Source organism: Microtus ochrogaster, assembly GCF_000317375.1.
Source record: "Microtus ochrogaster isolate Prairie Vole_2 chromosome 6 unlocalized genomic scaffold, MicOch1.0 chr6_random_2, whole genome shotgun sequence".
In the NCBI taxonomy this organism is placed as follows: domain Eukaryota; kingdom Metazoa; phylum Chordata; class Mammalia; order Rodentia; family Cricetidae; genus Microtus; species Microtus ochrogaster.
This window is the reverse complement of record NW_004949095.1, coordinates 10714653-10733803: the sequence shown is the minus strand read 5'-3', so window position 1 is coordinate 10733803 and position 19151 is coordinate 10714653. Positions and strand designations below refer to the sequence as shown.

Genomic DNA, 19151 nt, shown 5'->3' with positions numbered 1-19151 from the left:
AAGCAGAGCTGCCCACCTCTCCATTGCTCCTGACACTGAAGACCATTCTTCACCGAGAAAATCTTGGTGGCCTCTTGAGTCGCCGTGCTCTGCCTGTCCCACCTACCTTCTGCATAAAACAGGCAAAATCAGGCTTTAAGAATCTAGAACTAAGTTTCTCAAAAGCAAAGCAAGAATCGTTCCTGGGATTTGCCCTCCTTGCCGGCTAGTGTCGGTTTTTGCCTGGTATCTCCACACATGCCCTTCTCTCACGCTCTGCCTGGAGACCAACTCTTGCTTTTTATTACATAAAATTCAAACATCTACTTTTACCAATTACCTAAAATTTGATATGTCCTTGGTATAGTCCTTTAATTTCTATAACACATTGTTTTTGATGATCCGGTAGAAGAATGGGGTTAGGATTTGGTGATCCAGATTCCTATTCTTGCATTGCATTTAACATCACTGTGTGTCAGTTTCTGTATTTTAAGTGAGAGATTTTAGATTAATTATCCTTTTTATAATTTATTTTATCTAATTTTATTTTAAAAAGAAAACCAACTATCTTTTTTCATTTTACATATGAATCCCAGTTTCTACTCCCTTGGCTCACCATACCTCCACCTATCCTCCCGTCCCACCCCCCATCCTCTCCTCAGAGAGGGTAAGGCACACTGCTTTGGGGAAGGTCCAAGGCCCTCCCTACTATATCTAGCCTGAACAAGGTATCCATTCGAAGAGAATAGGTTCCCCAAAAGCCAGTACATGCAGTAAGGATAAATCCTGGTGTCACTGCCAGTGGCCTCACAGTCTGCCCCAGCCATACAACTGTCACCCACAGTCAGAGGGTCTAGTTTGGTCCTATGCTGGTGTTTTCCCTGTCCAGCTGGAGTTGGTGAACTCCCATTAGCTCAGGCAGACTGTGGGTGTACTCATTCTGGTCTTGGCCTCTTTGCTCTTATTCTCATTCCTTTCATTCTTCAACTGGACTTTGGGGGTTTAGTTCAGTGCTCCACTGTGGATCTCTGCCTCTGTTTCTATCAGTTGTTGGATGAAGGTTCTATGGTGACATTTAAAATATTTATCAATCTGACTACAGAGCAAGGCCAGTTCAGGCACCCTTTTCTCAATTGCATAGGGTCTTAGCTGGGGTCATCCTTGTGGATTCCTGGAAATTTCTCTAGTGCCAGGTTTCTTGCTAGCCCCATAATGGCTCCCTCAATCAAAGTATCTCTTTCCTTGCTCTCATCTCTGTCCTTCCTCCATCTCATCTATCCCTTTCCTTCAAGTTCTCCTCCCACCTCCCCCTCTTCCCTCGTCTGCCCCCCCTTCTCCCCTGACCTCCATGCCCCCAAGTTTATCAGGCGATCTTATCTATTTCCACTTTCAGATGGCTCTCTGTTTGTTTGTTCTTAGGGTTCACCTTGTTACTTGGCTCCTCTAGGATCATGAACCATAGGCTCTTTATCCATTGCTTTACAGCTAGTATCCACTTATGAGTAAGTACATACCATATTCATCTTGCTGGGTCTGGGTTACCTCACTCAGGATGGTTTTTTTTTTTAGTTCCATTCATTTGCATGCAAATTTCAAGATGTCATTGTTTTCTTATGGCTGAATAGTACTCCATTGTGTAAATGGACCACATTTTTTTTATCCATTCTTCAGTTGAGGGGCATCTAGGTTGTTTCCAGATTCTGGCTATTATAAATAATGCTGCTATGAACATAGCTGAACAAATGTCCTTGTAATATGATTGAGCATCTTTTGGGTACATGCCCAAGAGTGGTATTGCTGGATCTTGAGGTAGGATTATCCCCAATTTTCTGAAAATTCTCCATACTGATTTCCAGAGTGGTTATACAAGTTTGCATTCCCACCAGCAATGGAGGAGTGTTCTCCTTATTCCACATCCTCTCCAGCAGAAGCTATCATTGGTGCTTTTGATCTTAGCCATTCTGACTGGTGTAAGATGGTATCTCAGAGTCGTTTTGATTTGCATTTCTCTGATGGCTAAGGATGTTGAACTTTTGTTTAATTGTCTTTCAGTCTTTTGAGATTCTTCTGTTGAGAATTTTCTGTTTATTTGTGCACCCCATTTTTTAATTGGATTATTTGGTATTTTGTTGTCTAGTTTCTTGAATTCTTTACATATTTTGGAAAGCAGTCCTCTGTCTGATGTGGGGCTGGTGAAGATCTTTTCCCATTCAGTAGGCTGCCTTTTTGTCTTATTGACTGTGTCCTTTGCTTTACAGAAGCTTCTCAGTTTTAGGAGGTCCCATTTATTAATTGTTTCTCTCAGTGTCTGTGCTACTGGTGTTATATTTGGGAAGTGGCCTCCTGTGACCATGCATTGAAGGCTACTTCCCACTTTCTCCTCTATCAGGTTCAGTGTGGTTGGATTTATATTGAGATCCTTAATCCATTTGGCCTTGAGTTTTGTATATGGTGATAGATAGATATGGATCTATCTGCATTCTTGTATGTGTTGACATCCAGTTATTCCAGCACTTTTTGTTGAAGATGCTTTCTTTTTTCCATTGTATAATGTTAGCTTCTTTGTCAAAATTCAGGTGTTCATAGGTGTGTGAATTAATATCTGGGTCTTTGATTCGATTCCATTAATCAACCTGTCTGTTTTTATGCCAATACCAAGCTGTTTTCATTATTGTAGCTCTATAATAGAGCTTGATGCCAGAGATTGTGATGCCTCTGGAAGTTCCTTTATTGTACAGGATTGTTTTGGCTATCCTACGGTTTTTGTTTTTCTATTTGAAATTGAGTATTGATCTTTCAAGTTCTGTGAAAAATTGTGTTGGGATTTTGATAGGGATTGCATTGAATCTATAGATTGCTTTTGGTAGGATTTCCATTTTTATTATGTTGAACCTATCTATCCAAGAGCATGGGAGATCTTTCCATTTTCTGGTATCTTCTTCAATTTCTTTTATCAAAGACTCAAAGTTCTTGTGGATCAGGTATTTCACTTCTTTGGATAGTGTTATCCCAAGATATTTTATGATATTTGTGGCTATTAAGAAGGATGATGTTTCTCTGATTTCTTTCTCAGCTTCTTTATGATTTATGTTAAGAAGGCTACTGGTTTTTTTTAGTTGATCTTGTATCCTGCCACATTACTGAAGGTATTTATCAACTGTTGGAGTTCCCTAGTATAGTCTTTTGGGTCATTTACTATCATATCATCTGCAAATAGTGAAAGTTTAACTTCTTCCTTTTGAATTTGGATCCCCTTGATTTCCTTTTGCTGTGTTATTGCTCCCTCCAGAACTTCAAGAACTATATTGAATAGATATGGTAAGAGTGGACAGCCTTGTCTTATTCCTGATTTTAGTGGAATCACTTTGAGTTTCTCTCCATTTAATTTGATGTTGGCTGTCAGCCTGCTGTTTATTGCTTTTATTATGTTTAGATATGTTCCTTGTATCCCTGATCTCTCCAAGACCTTTATCATGAAGAGGCATTGGATTTTGTCAAGTGCTTTTTTAGCATCTAATAATATGATCATATGGTTTTTTCTTTTAGTTTATTTATTTGGTGAATTACATTGACAGATCTCCGTATGTTGAACCATCCCTGCATCTCTGGGATAAAGCCAACTTGATCATGGTGGATAATTTTTTTATGTGTTCTTGGATTCAGTTTGCCAGTATTTTATTGAGTATTTTTGCATTTATGTTCATGAGTAAGATTGGTCTGTAATTCTCTTTCTTAGTTGTGTCTTTGTGTGGTTTCAATATCAGGGTAACTGTAGCCTCATAAATAGAGTTTGGCAATGTTTCTTCTGTTTCTATTATGTGGAATATTTTGAGGAATATAGATGTTAGCTCTTCTTTGAAGTTTTGGTAGAAATTTGCACTGAAACCATCTAGCTCTGGGATTTTTGGTTGAGAGGGTTTTGATGACTGCTTCTATTTCCTTGCAAATTATAGGTCTATTTAAATTGTTCTTCTAATTTTGATTTAATTTTGGTATGTGGTAGCTATCCAGAAAATTGTCCATATCTTTTACATTTTCCAATTTTGTGGAGTACAGGTTTTTGTAGTATCACCTAATGATTCTCTGGATTTCCTCAGTGTCTGTTGTTACATCCCCCTTTTCATTTCTGATTTTGTTATTTTGGATGTTCACTTCCCTTTAGTACAAGAGAGCCTACAAGTTTCCTGTCCTTAACTGCATTAACTGTGTTCCTTAGGCCAATTTTCATTGACAAGAGAGGAGACTATTTGAGAATAATAGGGATGGGATGGGAGATGGTGAGGAAAGGGGGCTGAGGGCCTCAATTGTCCAGGGTGCACAGAAATGCTGTTTTAGCACTAGGAGTCAGAATTATAAGCCACTTACTGGTTCACTACACAGATAATAAGGACTCTGAGACAGGCTCTGCTAAATCCTGGACTTGATTATCAGCTTCCTTTCAAAGAGCAGCCAGTCAGCCAAGAAGCGCAACACAAAGATAATGAGAGAAGATTGCAAAACTCTCTGTCTTTTGCTCCCAGGAAACTAAGCCAGCCCAGTTCTCTGGAACTGATGCATCTGAATGGAAATGGTTCTTCAGGCCCAGAGAGAGAGAGAGAGAGAGAGAGAGAGAGAGAGACAGACAGACAGACAGACAGACAGACAGACAGACATACTATCTCTACAGTGTCCCCTGTAAAAAGGCAAAATGGGAGCAATCATCCTGAACCCTGAAGCTGAAGATTTCTGTACTGATGTGGTACCCAAAACATGAGGAAATTGCTTTAACCTTACATTTCTTGTCCACCAAATTATCAGTTTTCGGTTTTTAGGGGCATATGACAAAACTTTCTGGTGTATTTTTATAGACAGAACAAGGCTCCTCAATATTTCTGGGTTTTGGACTCAACCGTTTTGAACTCCATATAGTTGCTGGGTGGTGTCAGAAACCAATAGGTTTAAATGGGATGAATGAAGGACCTCTGTATCTTGATACCTAGGACATTCAGTGTAGATGTGGTACCATGTGCTCAATGTCAACTCTAGAAAGAAAATAATTTCTGCTAGTAAAACAATATATTTAAAACACAGATGGGAATGCTTCTCTAATTTTCTTTAACTGTCAAGAAATTAAAGGTGATGTTTTTTGTTTGTTTTTAATAGCGTTCTATTGCATCTAACTTTATTGATCGATACTTTGAATTTCTCTCTGACCTTTAATTTAGCTTTTGTTTGATTGATTCCATGATGATAGTTTAGAGCTTTGAGAATCTCTTATTCTGAGTCCCCTATATGACCTTTAAACACAGAAGAGTAAAGCCAAACACTAAAGTAGGACTTAGGAAGTTAATTAACTTTTACTGATACAACATGGCCTGGTACCGAAATGCTAGAAAGACATCAAGAGAATCCCTTCCTTCTCCAACATACAGGAATTACAAAGAAACTCTCCCAGTGCCTGTCCAGAGATCAGTGGCAGCATCCCAGCTATCTATGTTATACTACAAGACACTGCTCACTACTTTTACAGAAAGGAAAGGGAGCAACAGAACTTTCTGAATACAAGCCTAGTAAGAAGACTTAGGGTACTTCCTAGAAAGCTTTGAAATGAATTTCTTGAAATTGTGATATGCAAAAAAAAAGTGCCTTCCCCCACCAAAGAAAGGTAACCGTGGTGACTATGGGCTATAATTTAACCCCACCCAGGAAACCTGTTAGGAAGACAAAGACCAAGCGCTAGTTAGAAGAGAAGATCTTTTTGCACTGAGGTGAAACTGCACACTCTCTGCTTCCTGGGGCAAAGCCTGTGTACTATGAACAAACATGAGGCTCACAAGAGAGTTACAACCAATGAGATTGAGGGTAATGCTGTAATATGTATCTGCATCCTTTCAGGTCAAGGAGTGTGCCTGTTCCTACTTGAAGCGAATCTTCAAACTGATGACTTACCAGTCATATTTCTGCTTCTCCTAACTAATAAGCAAAAAATTCTCCCCTCAGTGAAACTGTCTCATAGGGATAGAACAAAAAGGCAAACATTTCCTCTCCAAGATCTACAGATACACCTCATCTAAGGGATTTGCTTTGTTAGAATAGATTGTGGGCTTGCATCACTTTTGTACTAACTGCTATCGTAGAACCAGATGCTCATCTGCAGTCTTGTAACACTACCTACAGCCTGGATGAGGGAAAGTGGAAGGCAAAGGGCTATTAGTGTGAGCTGAGTCTCAAATGGGTGATCCTTGGCAGGGTGGAGTAGTTGAGAAAGGTAGAAGTCAGAAAGTGGAACTGCCTGACTCATCAGGAATAGAGGCAGTCGAGGCCAACACTAACTGCACCCAACTCTCACTCCTGCAAGTCCTGACACTTCTTGCCAAGATGTGTCTGTATGAGCAAGGATTTCTCTGATATAATTTTGTGTTCTTTAAATCACTAACTTGCCAATAACCAAAGGACAAATCAATTGCAGTACAGTTAAAAATACACACTTTATTATAGCCTTAAAATACAGAAAAGGAACTGAGTATACATTGGAAGCAAAGGCTGAAATGCTAACATTGGGAGAAATTCAGATGCTGTGTGTTGGTAGCTATCCCTCTGTCTGAAGTATGGAAACCTCTTCTGGTTTCTAAAAGAATCACAATGCTTTTGGACCTTTGCTGGGAGTGTGACAATATCATTGTGTCATTTTGTCTGCCTTGATTGCCCTAAGAATGAGGCTGGGGCAGAATGACATTATTAAGTTTCAAAGAAATAGCTCCATTGATAACACGCCTGCTATGTAAGCATAAGGATTGGAGTTCAGATCCCCAATCCACATGTGCTAGTCAGACATGGTGGTACACATCTGTAACGGAAGACCTGTGGGTGGTGAGGTAAAGCAGCAATAGGCAGATCCCTAGAGCCAAATGGTGGTCCAGCCAAGCCAAATAAATGAGCTCCAGGTTCAGTGAGAGACCTTGTCTCAAAGACTAAGGTGGAGAGCAGCTAAGGAAGACATTCAGTATGCCACCCACAAGTACATACTCATATGAACAGGCTCTCCCACAACACATACACGCATACACCTACACAATCACATACAACACACATACACAAACACACACACAACACACATGCACACCTTTTTAGAAAGAATGGTGTCCTAGTAAACCAGTTTTCCAAAAGAAATGCTTCCATTTGTAGTGTTTGTCAACCTCCATGCATAAAAGTTCCCAAACTGCACAATTCAAAGGAATTAAACAATCAGTTTTTATGAAGTAGTGTCAGCCCATGCCAGCACAGGGCTGCTTGCAACACATCAAATATCAACACTAACAGGTTTCTATAAATACATATGACATAATTTTAGTTTCCTGAGAAGATATGCAGACACAAGTGTCTTTGTACTCTATAGCAATTCAGCTCAGCAAGTATTCATAAAAAAATAAGAAATAGCTTAGCCTACAATAAGTATTCTTGTTACATACAATAAAGATTATTTTTAAATTAGCCCTATATAAAACATAATTATAATACAGTTTTCCACAAATACCCATAAATATTATACATTGGTTTAAAATACTTTTCAACAAGAACTCACAAGCTGGTTAAATTTAGCAGAATCCAAAATTTGAAAATGAGTGTTCTTTGTTACTTTGAGACCTCAGCATGCTCTTCCAACAGGGTCCTGGCTTTTCTTCCTCCAGGCAAGAGGAGGAAAATGTCTGCCGGTAAAGAAAGGCTCTCATCGCTTCATTCTGGCCACCTTGGGGTAAAGGCGATGCATCCATGTGAAAGCTGAATTTATTCCATTTTAGAGATGTATAATGAGACAGTAGAAAATACCAGTTTCAAATCGGGGACCATGTGAATGGCAAGACCCCACTCAATTCATTGTGAGTTCTGAGTTGAGGTGAGAGTCTTATGATCCATCTGTCCATGTTAACATTGTTCAATTTTTTTCTAAAAAATATCTTCTCCATTAACATCATAGAGTTGTGTAGTATAGGAAAACCAATGTATTTGCCAATTAGGGAACACCAACTAAAAATTTGGAATCATTACACAATACACTAGAGAAATACCAATTTCTTGGGCTAAACATAATGACTGCTAGTGCAAACTCATTTTCCTATTTGCAGTGTGTGTACACACATACACACAAAAGCAATAAAAGCTTACGTGAAAGTTCAGGATGAACCTGCATCCTGAGGATGACGAAATCAAGAAAAATTCCCCCAATCAATTTCATTCCATGCCATCGCCACTTCTGTCCCAATAGCTTTCAAAGTGTTCTCTGTCCTCTAAAAATATCACGTGTAAAGAGGGTGCTCTTGGCATATCGTGGCCAAGCTTTTCATTAGGAGGCTCTCAGAAGGTGAGAGTATGAAGGGATTAAGGTAAACAGCTCAAGGAAATTATGATGAGAAGAAGGCCAGGCTGCTACAAAACACCCTTTGTGAAAACCAAGTAAGATTCCCAAGGAAATAGCACCTCGTTTTGCACCCAGAGATTCAAGAGTTAGAGAGATATACTTTGGAATACTCATTTTATCATGGATTATGAAACTCTATTTCCAGATCTAACATCAGGGATTTGGCCCACTCACTGAATCTTCCTCAGACAGATATGAGGGTTAAAGTCTTATGATGCCAAGAGGTTATGTTTGTGTTGATTTGTAAGGTGTCGCAAACTGTGTGCATTCAAACAGGCACCCCCTCCAATCCACTGAACAGCCTCTCTGGGCACACTGAGGAAGGTGATGAGACCAAGCTAAATCTCTAGGAGCTGAATGAGAGATCTGGCATTAAAACAACCCCCCAGGATGTATTATCTTTCTGAACATGGTCATCAGAGTTGAACCGCAAGTATATGCTATCTCCGGCATGCAGTTCATAAATCCCTCCTATAGTTAGAATTTGAAAGTCATTTGTTGCAGACTGTAAGACATTTCCGTCTTTAATTATCTCTACTATAAATTCAGCAGAGTTTTTTATGTCTTTCTTAGCAAAAGGAGTCACTTGTCCATAGATTAAATACTCGCCATCCTGAAGTATCCCCAGCTTCCCGTCAGATGTCATATTGACACAAAGAGGTTCAGGAGATGTCATTTGCCACTTTGAAGATGATAGTTCTGTAAGAAATTGAAAATGAAGGGAAAAAAGAAATCATTATTACTTCATCCTCTACCTGGTCGCAGTATTTTCTTTACTACCTACATACTAATTTACCTGGTCTGTGCTAGTTTTTTCAGACCGTATTTTAAATAGATTGTGAGAATCAACCATTTCTCTGTTTCAGAGAAGTTGCAGATCCTCATGGATCTGTACCTCTTCCCAGGTAATAGGAATGAACAAGGGAGGGAGAGGAGAGAGGAACCACACAGCAAGACTAGAATAAGGACTGCTCATAATTCATGCATCTCCATGTCTTTCTTATATGAACAGTATTTACTCAGTGGTGGTTTGCCAATGACACATTCCCTAGTCAGTCTACATGCAACATTGTTCTCCTATGACTCCCTTGTTCTATACTGCTTTAATTTTCTTCATAGAAAGTATTAGGAGGAAGCTTATTATAAATTAATTTGACCATTTTCTATTGTCTTACATCCACTTAAATACGACTTCTTTGATAATAAGCATTCTCTATTTTTCCAATTACTATATTCCTATCACCCTGAGTTTCTAGAATAATGTGAACTCTAAAAACTTTTTTATTTTGACATGGGAGTCCTGCTGTATTGCCCAATCTGGGCTCAAATGGATGAGTTCAGGTTTTATGTTGTTGTTGTTTGTTTGTTTGTTTGTTTGTTTGTTTGTTTGATATGGGAGTCCTGATATATTGCCTATCTGGGCTCAAATTGATGAGTTCAAGTGGTCCTCCCCCCTCAACAACCGTAAATATCTCTAAACTGGTTGACAGATCTGTTTCTGAATTTGATGCTTTGTGTCTGAAATATATTTCTTCATATCACTTTCAATTCCACATATCATTATCTAGCTCACTTCCAAATATCTACTGGTACATTGATGACTTTGTAACTAGAAATAAATTCATCTAATTAAATATAACTACCCCTAGCCTAATACTGCCACACAGGATAATGTGTCCAAATTTAGTCTTTCCTTTTCCTATGTACTACACTTACATATTTCCCTAATCTTAGGGAATGTACAACTATGTAACTTCAAGGCCCCAAGAGATGCTTTTACTGGTTCAAAGTTCTTTTCTCTAATACTCAATAACTTTAGATATAGAGGGCAAAGCCCTAGAAGAAGTAACACTGGCTTAAATTCCCTTTCATACAGAAATAGCTAGTAGAAGACTCGGAGGTAGATGCTGGAGGAGGATGAAGGGCTGATGACGAGAGAAAAAAGCAAAGACTCGCAGCATCCCCAGCGAACTCTGTATTTCTCCTCACTGGCACGCAAGAGGCAGATTTCTCAGAACAAGCTTTTTTTCCTATTTAATTCAATTATGGAATTTTTTTAAAGAGCACCTTAGCATCATTTTTATCACAACAAGGAGAAATTTCTAACATTATTCTATTCCTTTCACTGGCAAAACAAAACACAGAATTGTGGACACATTCAAAGAATGCCCCAAGCTCTGAAAGCCAAGGTATTTTGGAAAACTGGAGCAAAAGATAGAAGAGTGAAAAACTGAATTATAGAAATCATCTACTCTCAAATGTAAATGTGTTTCTTTGGCCATACGGACAATCCAAAAATGTATACACTTGATGTTTTGAGTATATCCTAAGGAATATCCTGAGCCTCAAGGCGATGCTAGCTTTTCTGTCAGCTTGACACAGCCTAGGGACACCCAGGAAGAGAATCTAAGTGAAACCTGTTCACACTGAGTTGGTCTATAAGGGACTGTCTTAATTAAATTGAAAGATGTGAGAAAATTCAGCCTGCTACAGTTGGCACCATCCCCTAGGCAAGATGTTCGGAACTCTAAGAAGGTAGAGAAATGGAACTGAGCATAAGAAAGCAAGCGGGCAGGCAAGCATACATTTCGTTTCTCCCTGCTTGCCTGTGAGTGTGACGGGATGCTCTAAGCTCCTGCTGCCACCATTCCCCAGCCATGGTGGACTATAGTCTGCACTTATGAGCTAAGACAAATCCTTTTTCTCCGACGCTTGCTTTTTGTTGCGGTACTTTATCGGGGCAACAGAAATGAAAGTAAAACACTCAGCAACACTGTTTTTCATACATTTTCTGAGCGGCTATCAGGTGACTGTTAAGGAAAGTGACTCAGAAGCAAAGAGGAAGTGCTTGTTCCTCTTCTGTGCACTTACTCACAGCAGTAATGTTTCCCATACACCCTATTAGAAATGAAAAATCTGTGAAATATGAGAAGGACTTTGAGGGAAGGTGGTAGGAATCTTTAACTGACTACCAAACCAAAAGCTGACTACTGTATGCATATCCACATGTCACCAAATGTGGGCTTGTCAAATCTAGCTCAGCTCTGGAAGCCTCAGCTCTCACTAGGCTGACGGCCTAGTATAGAATGAGTGATTATAATTTAAAAAAATAAAGGAAAGTGAACAAAAAGTTGTACAGGTTTTTCGAAGGCACTGACAGATGCCTTCTTGCATCAGAAACTAAGAAAAATGAAAGGCGGGTTACTCACCGAACTTAACCATACAGGGCTCTTTGGCAATTGCCTGTAGAAGGAAAAGAAGAACTGGTCAGGATAATGGCACAGTTGCTACTTGCTTGGATGAATTATTTAGCGCTTAAAGATTCTGCAGCAAACTACTATCCAAAGCAAAAAAATTAAAAACCCAGCACACATAGAGACTTGTCACATTTCTTTGCTTCTTCTACAGATGACTGGTTCTGTCCTCTACATTTGACTTAGAGTAGCTTTGACATTAGTGTTTAGAAGAGACAGGAAGAAGCAAGTGAACAAGAAGCTTGGGGATACAAGGGAAGAGGTGTAAATAGACACACTGAAATTCAGCTGTATAAGGAGACAAAACCACATGAATAGCGTGCTGGGCAATATTATTTTAGTTTTTAAAATGATATCATTGAATGATAGATTTGACAATGAGAAGAAAGATAGCCGATCTCTTTGGGGATCTTTCATTCACTTTGGGGTCATTCATTTGGCGTTTCATGCTGTTCATCTAACTTTGACCCACAAGGCAAGTATTGGAGCTGTGTTCTTTCCCGCTAGTGTACTACAAACAGCAGTCTCTATATCCCTATGGTTTCCCAAGATTATCTGGTACATATGGGAAGAAGATAATGAAACCTCTGTTTATGTTTCTCTTTACTTAAAATAACAATAAATTGACTTTAGAAATATTAATGTTTAGAAATCCACATGCCATATGCAATGACTGAGAATCAGAAACAACTGTTTCAAATGTCTACCACACGCCACAGCATACACGCTGAGAGATGACATTAGTTATGACTAGTTTACAAATGCAATCACTTAAATGTTGTCAAATGCTTGAGAGTAAAATAAGGCATAACTATGAAAGTTTTTGGTACTCAAAATTCATACGTTTCCTTGGAGAAAAGTGCTCAAAAGACTTCTTTTTACATATGGAAAGAGACATATGTTCCTTTTGAAGAATCTATCCAGCTATTGTGCTAGGAAAAAAAAACTAAAGAGGATGAAAGGCAAAAGCACTGAAAACAATTAAGCACGGACCGAAGCTCATGAAAACAGGAACGCATTGCCTCTGACCAAGGTGCTGGCAAAGAGGGAACGCGCCAGCTGGTCTGGTATAGTGATCCATGCCAGATATAACAGCACTTAGGAGACTAAAACAGGAGGACCATGGGTTTTTAGGTCAAGCTAGGCTATATTTTAAAGAAAGCAAGAAGTAGCTGGTGTTCTTGACAGGAATACTGGTGTGAGGCAATAGGAAGAAACAAAGGTAATGCCAAGATTTGGGACTGCAGTCATTGGAAAAAGTAAGTTAATTGGCAAGATGGGTATGACTAAGAGAAATAAAGTAAGAGAGGCCCAATCATGAGTTTTGGGATGTGTTGATTTGTGGTGCTTCTGAGATATCAAGTAGGCGGTTAGATATGCAATGCTGAGACTCTGCTTTCAGACCTGACGTTATATGTGAACATCAAGTCCATGAGTGTAACAGAGGTGAGTACTGGAACCCTTTAGTATTCAAAGGTCAGACAATGAGGAGGAACTCTCTAGGAAAATCAGTGAGTCTGAAAAGAATGGATGTGTGTAATGTTTGTGAACCAAGAGAAGAAAGTCTTCTAGAGAGGAGACTAAGCAGTCAGTGTCAAAGGTCACTGATAGATCAAAAAAGAAGAGGGCAGAGACTTGACTGGTGGAGTGAAAAACATGGTTTCTACAAGAATTCCTGACAGAATAGTTGTGTAATAGTTTGTATGATGTGATAAGAGCACGTCTCACCAGGATAAATTTAAGATGAGATGAGAAATTGGGAAATTTGCTAGATGGGAGGCTAGCAAAAGTGAGTGGGCCCTGGATAAGGGTGAGAAGTCAAAGAGGCTTTTGTTGTTGTTGTTGTTGTTGTTCCGTTGTTTTGGGTTCTGTCTTTGCTTGTTTGATATGAAGGAGATGACAAGTTTGCTTGTCACCATTCGATGGGACTATCCCAATCGAATGAAGCAGGCGAGAACTTCAGCGATGCTCTGAGCAGGTGAGATATGAGAGAACGAGTTCTGGCTCTTGCAGGGACATGGATAATGCATCCATGCAGATGAAGGAAACACAGAATGTATGGACACAAATGCAGGCAACTGGCAGACATAGTCTTTCCTCTCTCCTACAGACAGAGGGTGGGAAATGGTTCCTGAAAGTTCAGAGAGGAGCCAAGGGTGCAAGGTAGTCTATGAAGGAGAAAGAATGGACTGGGGAAGTACACACCATTTCCGTGGCAACAAGGAAACCCCACTTAAAGCTGGTGGCCATGAGCATATAAAGAAAGAATGTTCAAAAGGCCTTGTGTTTTTCTCGGAGACCCAGTACTGCTGGGTTTAGTTATCGCTGGAGTCCTTTGATAGCCAGGTTTTGACATGGGATTGTAGTGATGAGAGAAAGAAGCAAGTGAGCGAATTTGTGTAAGGAACAAGATGTAATTAAAGACTTTGGAGCTTAGTTGTGTAATGAGAAAAAGAAAAGATGTGAATGAAATGAAATATTATTTTAATTCTAAAGAGCAGCCCCATCCAATGATAGTGATAATTAAGTGTCTTGGCAATTAAGAATATACAAAGATGCTCTGGTAAATTTTTATCTATGTTTCCTTGTGAGGTAATTTTCAATTGTTATAGTCAAAGTCACAAATCAAGTTAAATTGAAATAAAACCTTGAGTTCCTATATTATAAAATGTAAAACTAAAATTAAGAAAATATCAAATTACTGGGGCTTTGAATGTGACTAGGAGGTAGAAATACTGAGTTTGAACCCCATAATCACAAAAAACAGTATCTCAATTATTTTTTTATATCTGTATCATGTGTGAATATATTATAGAAAACTTAACATCTTAGCTAAAACAGGTAGATTTAGACTGGAAAATCTGTGCTAAGCCTTTAGAACAGTGACTTTCCATCTTGTGTATCTGTTTTGTGTTCATGGTAAGTACTCAGATATGAGATACTATTTGGCACACATCTGCTGAAAATTATAATAAAAATATTTTATTGATAAGGAGATACAATAGAAAACTATGGAAACCATAAATCTAAAAACCGTAAGTAATTGGATTTCCTGAGATCAGTTTTACTCTTGCAATTATTTCATCCTATTTTGGTTTTTCTTAGACGAGATGTCCAAATTCAATTTAGAACGACTGATAGACTTACAGCAGGGACTCCAAAAACTCATTTCCTCATCCAATAACCAGGGATAATAGCAGAGTTCACTGAACTGTTGTTCTACATAACTGTGCTGACTCTTGGGAAGGGCTTCTCCAGACATTCTATCTGAATATACTCAGTAAATATCAGTTATTTTGATCATGATACTGGTTATAATGAAGAATTAAACAAACAGCTTAAGTACCTATATTCCCAACATTATACTAATGTTGTAAGAGAGACAAATTTAATGTATAATTGCTGCCTCTCAAGATGTTTGTAATCTAACTAGAGAGACACTATTGCTTATATGATGCAATTAAACAGGCACCTAAATATAAATGTTGTGGATTGTGTCCCAGCTGTTACCATGTGTAAGAATACACAGAAAACTCAAATTCATAGACAAATGAACTGACCGACAAACATCCAGAAAGTCAATTGCAAACTTCTTTAATATCTATTTAGAGTTACAAAACACCACTCGGCTCATCTTTAGCTATTGCCATAAGTGAAAATCGAAGTGGAAAATCATCAGTTTGGTTGAAAACTGTGGTCTTCTGACTGAGGAAGGGATAAGGTCAGACAAACCATGCACGCTTTAACTGGCGTTGCGAGTCTGTATTCATTGTGACCTTATAACTAACAAAGATATGAATATTAATCGCTACAACCTATCTAGAGTCTACTGTGAGTCAGGCACGTCAGGCACTTCCCTGCCTCATTATTCCTTGAGGCAGCTCTAGAAGAATTAGCTCGTTCCTTTTGCAGAGGAGGAAATGAGGACTTGGTGGTGAAGTAACCAGCCCAAGGTCACATGGCTGATAAGAGGTTGGGATCCAGAACCGAACTGTCTCATTCAAAACACTCAGCCTACCACTCATAGAGGCCGTTTCTATTTATAATTCTGGTGATATTATAAAGAGTTACACACAAGCCTTTTGGTTTACTTTTAGTTTTGCTTGCTTTCATTTAGCAGAGTCAGTTGGTCTTCTAACCTCACTTTGGTTTAAATCCTAGATTACTTGGTTTGTCTCAAACTGGCCAAAATAGACTTCAGACTAATCCTAACCTCCTCTGTCTGGAAAAAAAACCCTACTCTATTTGTTTGCAAGTACAGTTGTCCAAATTCCAGTTTCCCTTCTGGAAGCCTATCCATCCTTCATTTCACCGAAGAAAGGGACTTTCCTGAATCACTGGATTCTTCAGAGGGAACTACTCTGAACTGCTTTCACAGAGGACTTGGCCAAACTTCTTGAGCTCAGAGCATAGTCTATTAACTAATGTCTTCTATAAGAGAGAGAGAAAAAAAATTATCCAAAGAAAATTTCTGCTGATCTGAAAGGAACCAAGCTAAAAAAGATTACTATCTGAAGGGATATTTTATAAATGGAGATTTGCATGAGAAAATTGGAGTGGAGAAAAATATAAAACCTTTCTGAGTTCCTACCTATGCAAAGGTGGAAGTTACTATCATCTGCCATCCACGCAGATTTCTCTGCTCAACAATTTCTTTTTTTGTAGCTAATAAGGAAAGTGTAATTCTCAAGCTAATACTAAAGCCCAGTGGTTTTTCCATAGTAACTAGGCTGCCTGGCATTCTGGCAGGAAAATAGACTACAAAACCTTTTTTACTTCCCTAAGTTTGAAATATCCTCACAGGTATTTTTAGAGGGGGAACCCTTCATTGAAAGGGGTGTGTTCTCTTGAGGGGATAATCTGAAATTAAAGCTCAAAACACCATGAATTAACAGTTTGCTTGTGGAGAAAGGTGTCACTCGGAACAAAAGTCTTCCTCCCCATGCATCACCGCGGGCTCTTTGACACCGAGACACAGTGCACTGCAGAACCACCTGACTAATAAGACTTGAGGGGGTTTACAGGAAGAAAAAGCAATGTGAAATTAATGCTATTTTCCTTCTTCCTCCTTTTCAAAACTTTCCACACTTGAGAGGCTGATAGTCCTTTCTCTTTGGCTCAACATTCATTGCTTTAGAAGCTCTCCTCTTGGTTCCTTCTTTGGAAGTGTAGGGGTGGGATTAGAACTCTCCTGCCTCTCATCCACTTACACAGTTACAGAGTACAGAATAATGGGTTCTTATGTATGCTTTTCACCAGAGCGTTCTAACTAACCTTGGCTCTACAGTGCACTACTTCCTCCTGTGCCTTTCCTCAAAGTCTTGCCAGTGTAGAACCACACCTTTAAAACCATCACTGGTTGGTCTCCTTAGACAAATGCTCCTGGGCTTAGCTCCAACCCTTCTTTACACAGGTATACATCACTTTATTCTGCCCTAGGTTTATAGTCTTTTAAAGTAACGGGCTAACTCCTGAATTATATAAAGTTTTATTTCATTTCTTCTGGCCAAACACTTTCTTTTTCTTTTGTAGTTTTTCAAGACACGGTTTCTCTGTGTAGCCCTGGCTGTCATGGAACAGAAAGCAAACTTCTAGAAAGAACCTAAAATATATATATATATATATATATATATATATATATATATATATATATATATACACATACATACATACATTCCCAGTACAGATCCCATCTAGATCCACAATTTAGACTGTAATTCACTGGGAAATTCCTGATAACCATCAGGGGCTTCCCAAACAGACATGTTCTCTCCTTTCCTCCATGAAGCCTTTCCAGGTCACTTCAGTCCAAAGTCATCGTCCTTGCTTTAGACTTCCTAAACTACAGGTACACGTAGTACCTAGGTAAATTCTTGACCAATGTAATTATAGGTAGCAGGGCATTAAGTAAACGGATCCAGTCTCCCAACACCATGTTGTAGACCTAAAATAGTAGAATCAGAACAACGAAACAACTTTCTCACATGCGTGCAGTTGGTTTTAGTGAGATTCACCTATAACTGGAATCCAGATTTTCTCTCTTCTAGCTCAGCACCATTTCCCTCTTCCACATGCTCTTGCTTCCTGTGATTTCATTCTGTCTTCCATTATCATTTTGTATCCCTACCCCCATTGAGACCACTGCTTGTTTGGAATCGCATGAAGAAGAGCATCATGCTTTAGGTCTCTTCTTCATCTACCAATATGAGACTAGTGGAGTTCCAGAGAGGGAAAAGGACCCCCCCAGACACCTTTGAAAGACCCAGTTTAAACATGTAGTCCCATGTAGCTCAAGCCCACAGTGGGCACTCTGTGTCCTCTGGTGCCCTTTGTCTCAAGACATTCAGATGAGTTTCAGGGGCCATGTCCTTACAAGACTGGAATTTTTTACACTGTACCCTCAGATCTCTTCCTTCCCACTATCTTCAGCAACGCTGAATGGCAATGATAATAATCAGACTAACAATTAAACAACCTTTATATACTATAATTAGCACCTGTAGGTTCCTTTACCACCTTACCTTGAGTGAAGTAAAGATCAGTGCACCCGTGGTATAGAAAAGCAGCAACACCAGAGGAACCATGCATAAAAGCCATGGCTTCCTGAACCTCTGTGCCCCTCGAGGACTTGGCGGGCTCAAAGGCATTTCCTCCACGAGGCTAGAACTCATTCTGTGACGGGCTGAGAGCTCTGGAAAGCAGATATGCACAAGTGATGGATGAACGATGCGATGTCATGTTTTATAGTAATTAGGCCGTGGGTGTGGGAGGTGGAGTTTTCCTTTGGAACACTGCTGAGCACTGACAGTCATCGTGGCAGCGGGCCAAAACTACAAAAGGAATGGGGAGGCTTAGAGCCAGCAGAAACACGGGAGGGAAAAAAAAAGCCACTATGAGGCAAGTTCAGAAGGAAAAAAAAAAGTCTTTCCTAAAGCAAGAGGAAGTACTGTTTGCATGCACAGCCAGCCTTGGCTGCTGGAAGATACTCCAAAATTATTCCCAATGAAGAAAAAAACTTATAAGAATAAATAAAACTTAAAGCTAAGTTTTATCATACTGCGGCTATAATGACTGGATGGGAGCAGGGATGCACGGTTTGAACAATGGAGTTCCCATGAAGTCACTACACTGCACACTTTACATATGTACTACTTTATATATACACCATTTTTATTTGTCGGTTACACCTTGATAACAGTTTAACATATCAAGTCAAAGCTATAGTCATAAAAAAATTAACTTTCTAGGTTACAAAATGTGTTTTGTTCTGAAACAGTCTTGAAGAAAGCTGTAACTGGGGCCGGAGAGATGGCTCGGTCATTAAGATTGCTTGTTACTTTTACAAAGGATTTGAATTCAGCTCCCGGCAGCACTATGGGGATGCACAACCATCTATTGCTCCAGTTCAGGGGACACAACGCCCTCTCTGACCTCCAAGGCACCAGACACTCACATTACACACATACATATATATGTGGGCAAAACATTCACATACACAAAATAAATCTTAAAAACTTTTTAAA

The 19151-nt window shown here is 39.2% G+C and overlaps 1 protein-coding gene across 1 annotated transcript; it reads right to left on the bottom strand.

Annotated features, from left to right (window-relative positions):
• Window positions 1-8720: 8720 nt before the first annotated feature.
• On the bottom strand, window positions 8721-18299 carry Tnfsf18 (TNF superfamily member 18). The gene is made up of 3 exons (XM_026787581.1): window positions 18150-18299; window positions 11584-11617; window positions 8721-9073 (listed from the first exon to the last, which is right to left on the bottom strand). The coding sequence occupies exons 1-3, from the start codon at window positions 18297-18299 to the stop codon at window positions 8721-8723; spliced, it is 537 nt and encodes a 178-aa protein (XP_026643382.1).
• Window positions 18300-19151: the final 852 nt, after the last annotated feature.

Bases quoted from the DNA above. Each gene is read 5' to 3' on its own strand.
- Tnfsf18 (XM_026787581.1), bottom strand. From the start codon at position 18,299: ATGAGTTCTAGCCTCGTGGAGGAAATGCCTTTGAGCCCGCCAAGTCCT. The intron at 11,618-18,149 runs GTAAGGTGGTAA...TTCCTTCTACAG, and splicing joins TGATCTTTACTTCACTCAAG to GCAATTGCCAAAGAGCCCTG. The intron at 9,074-11,583 runs GTGAGTAACCCG...AATTTCTTACAG, and splicing joins GCCCTGTATGGTTAAGTTCG to AACTATCATCTTCAAAGTGG.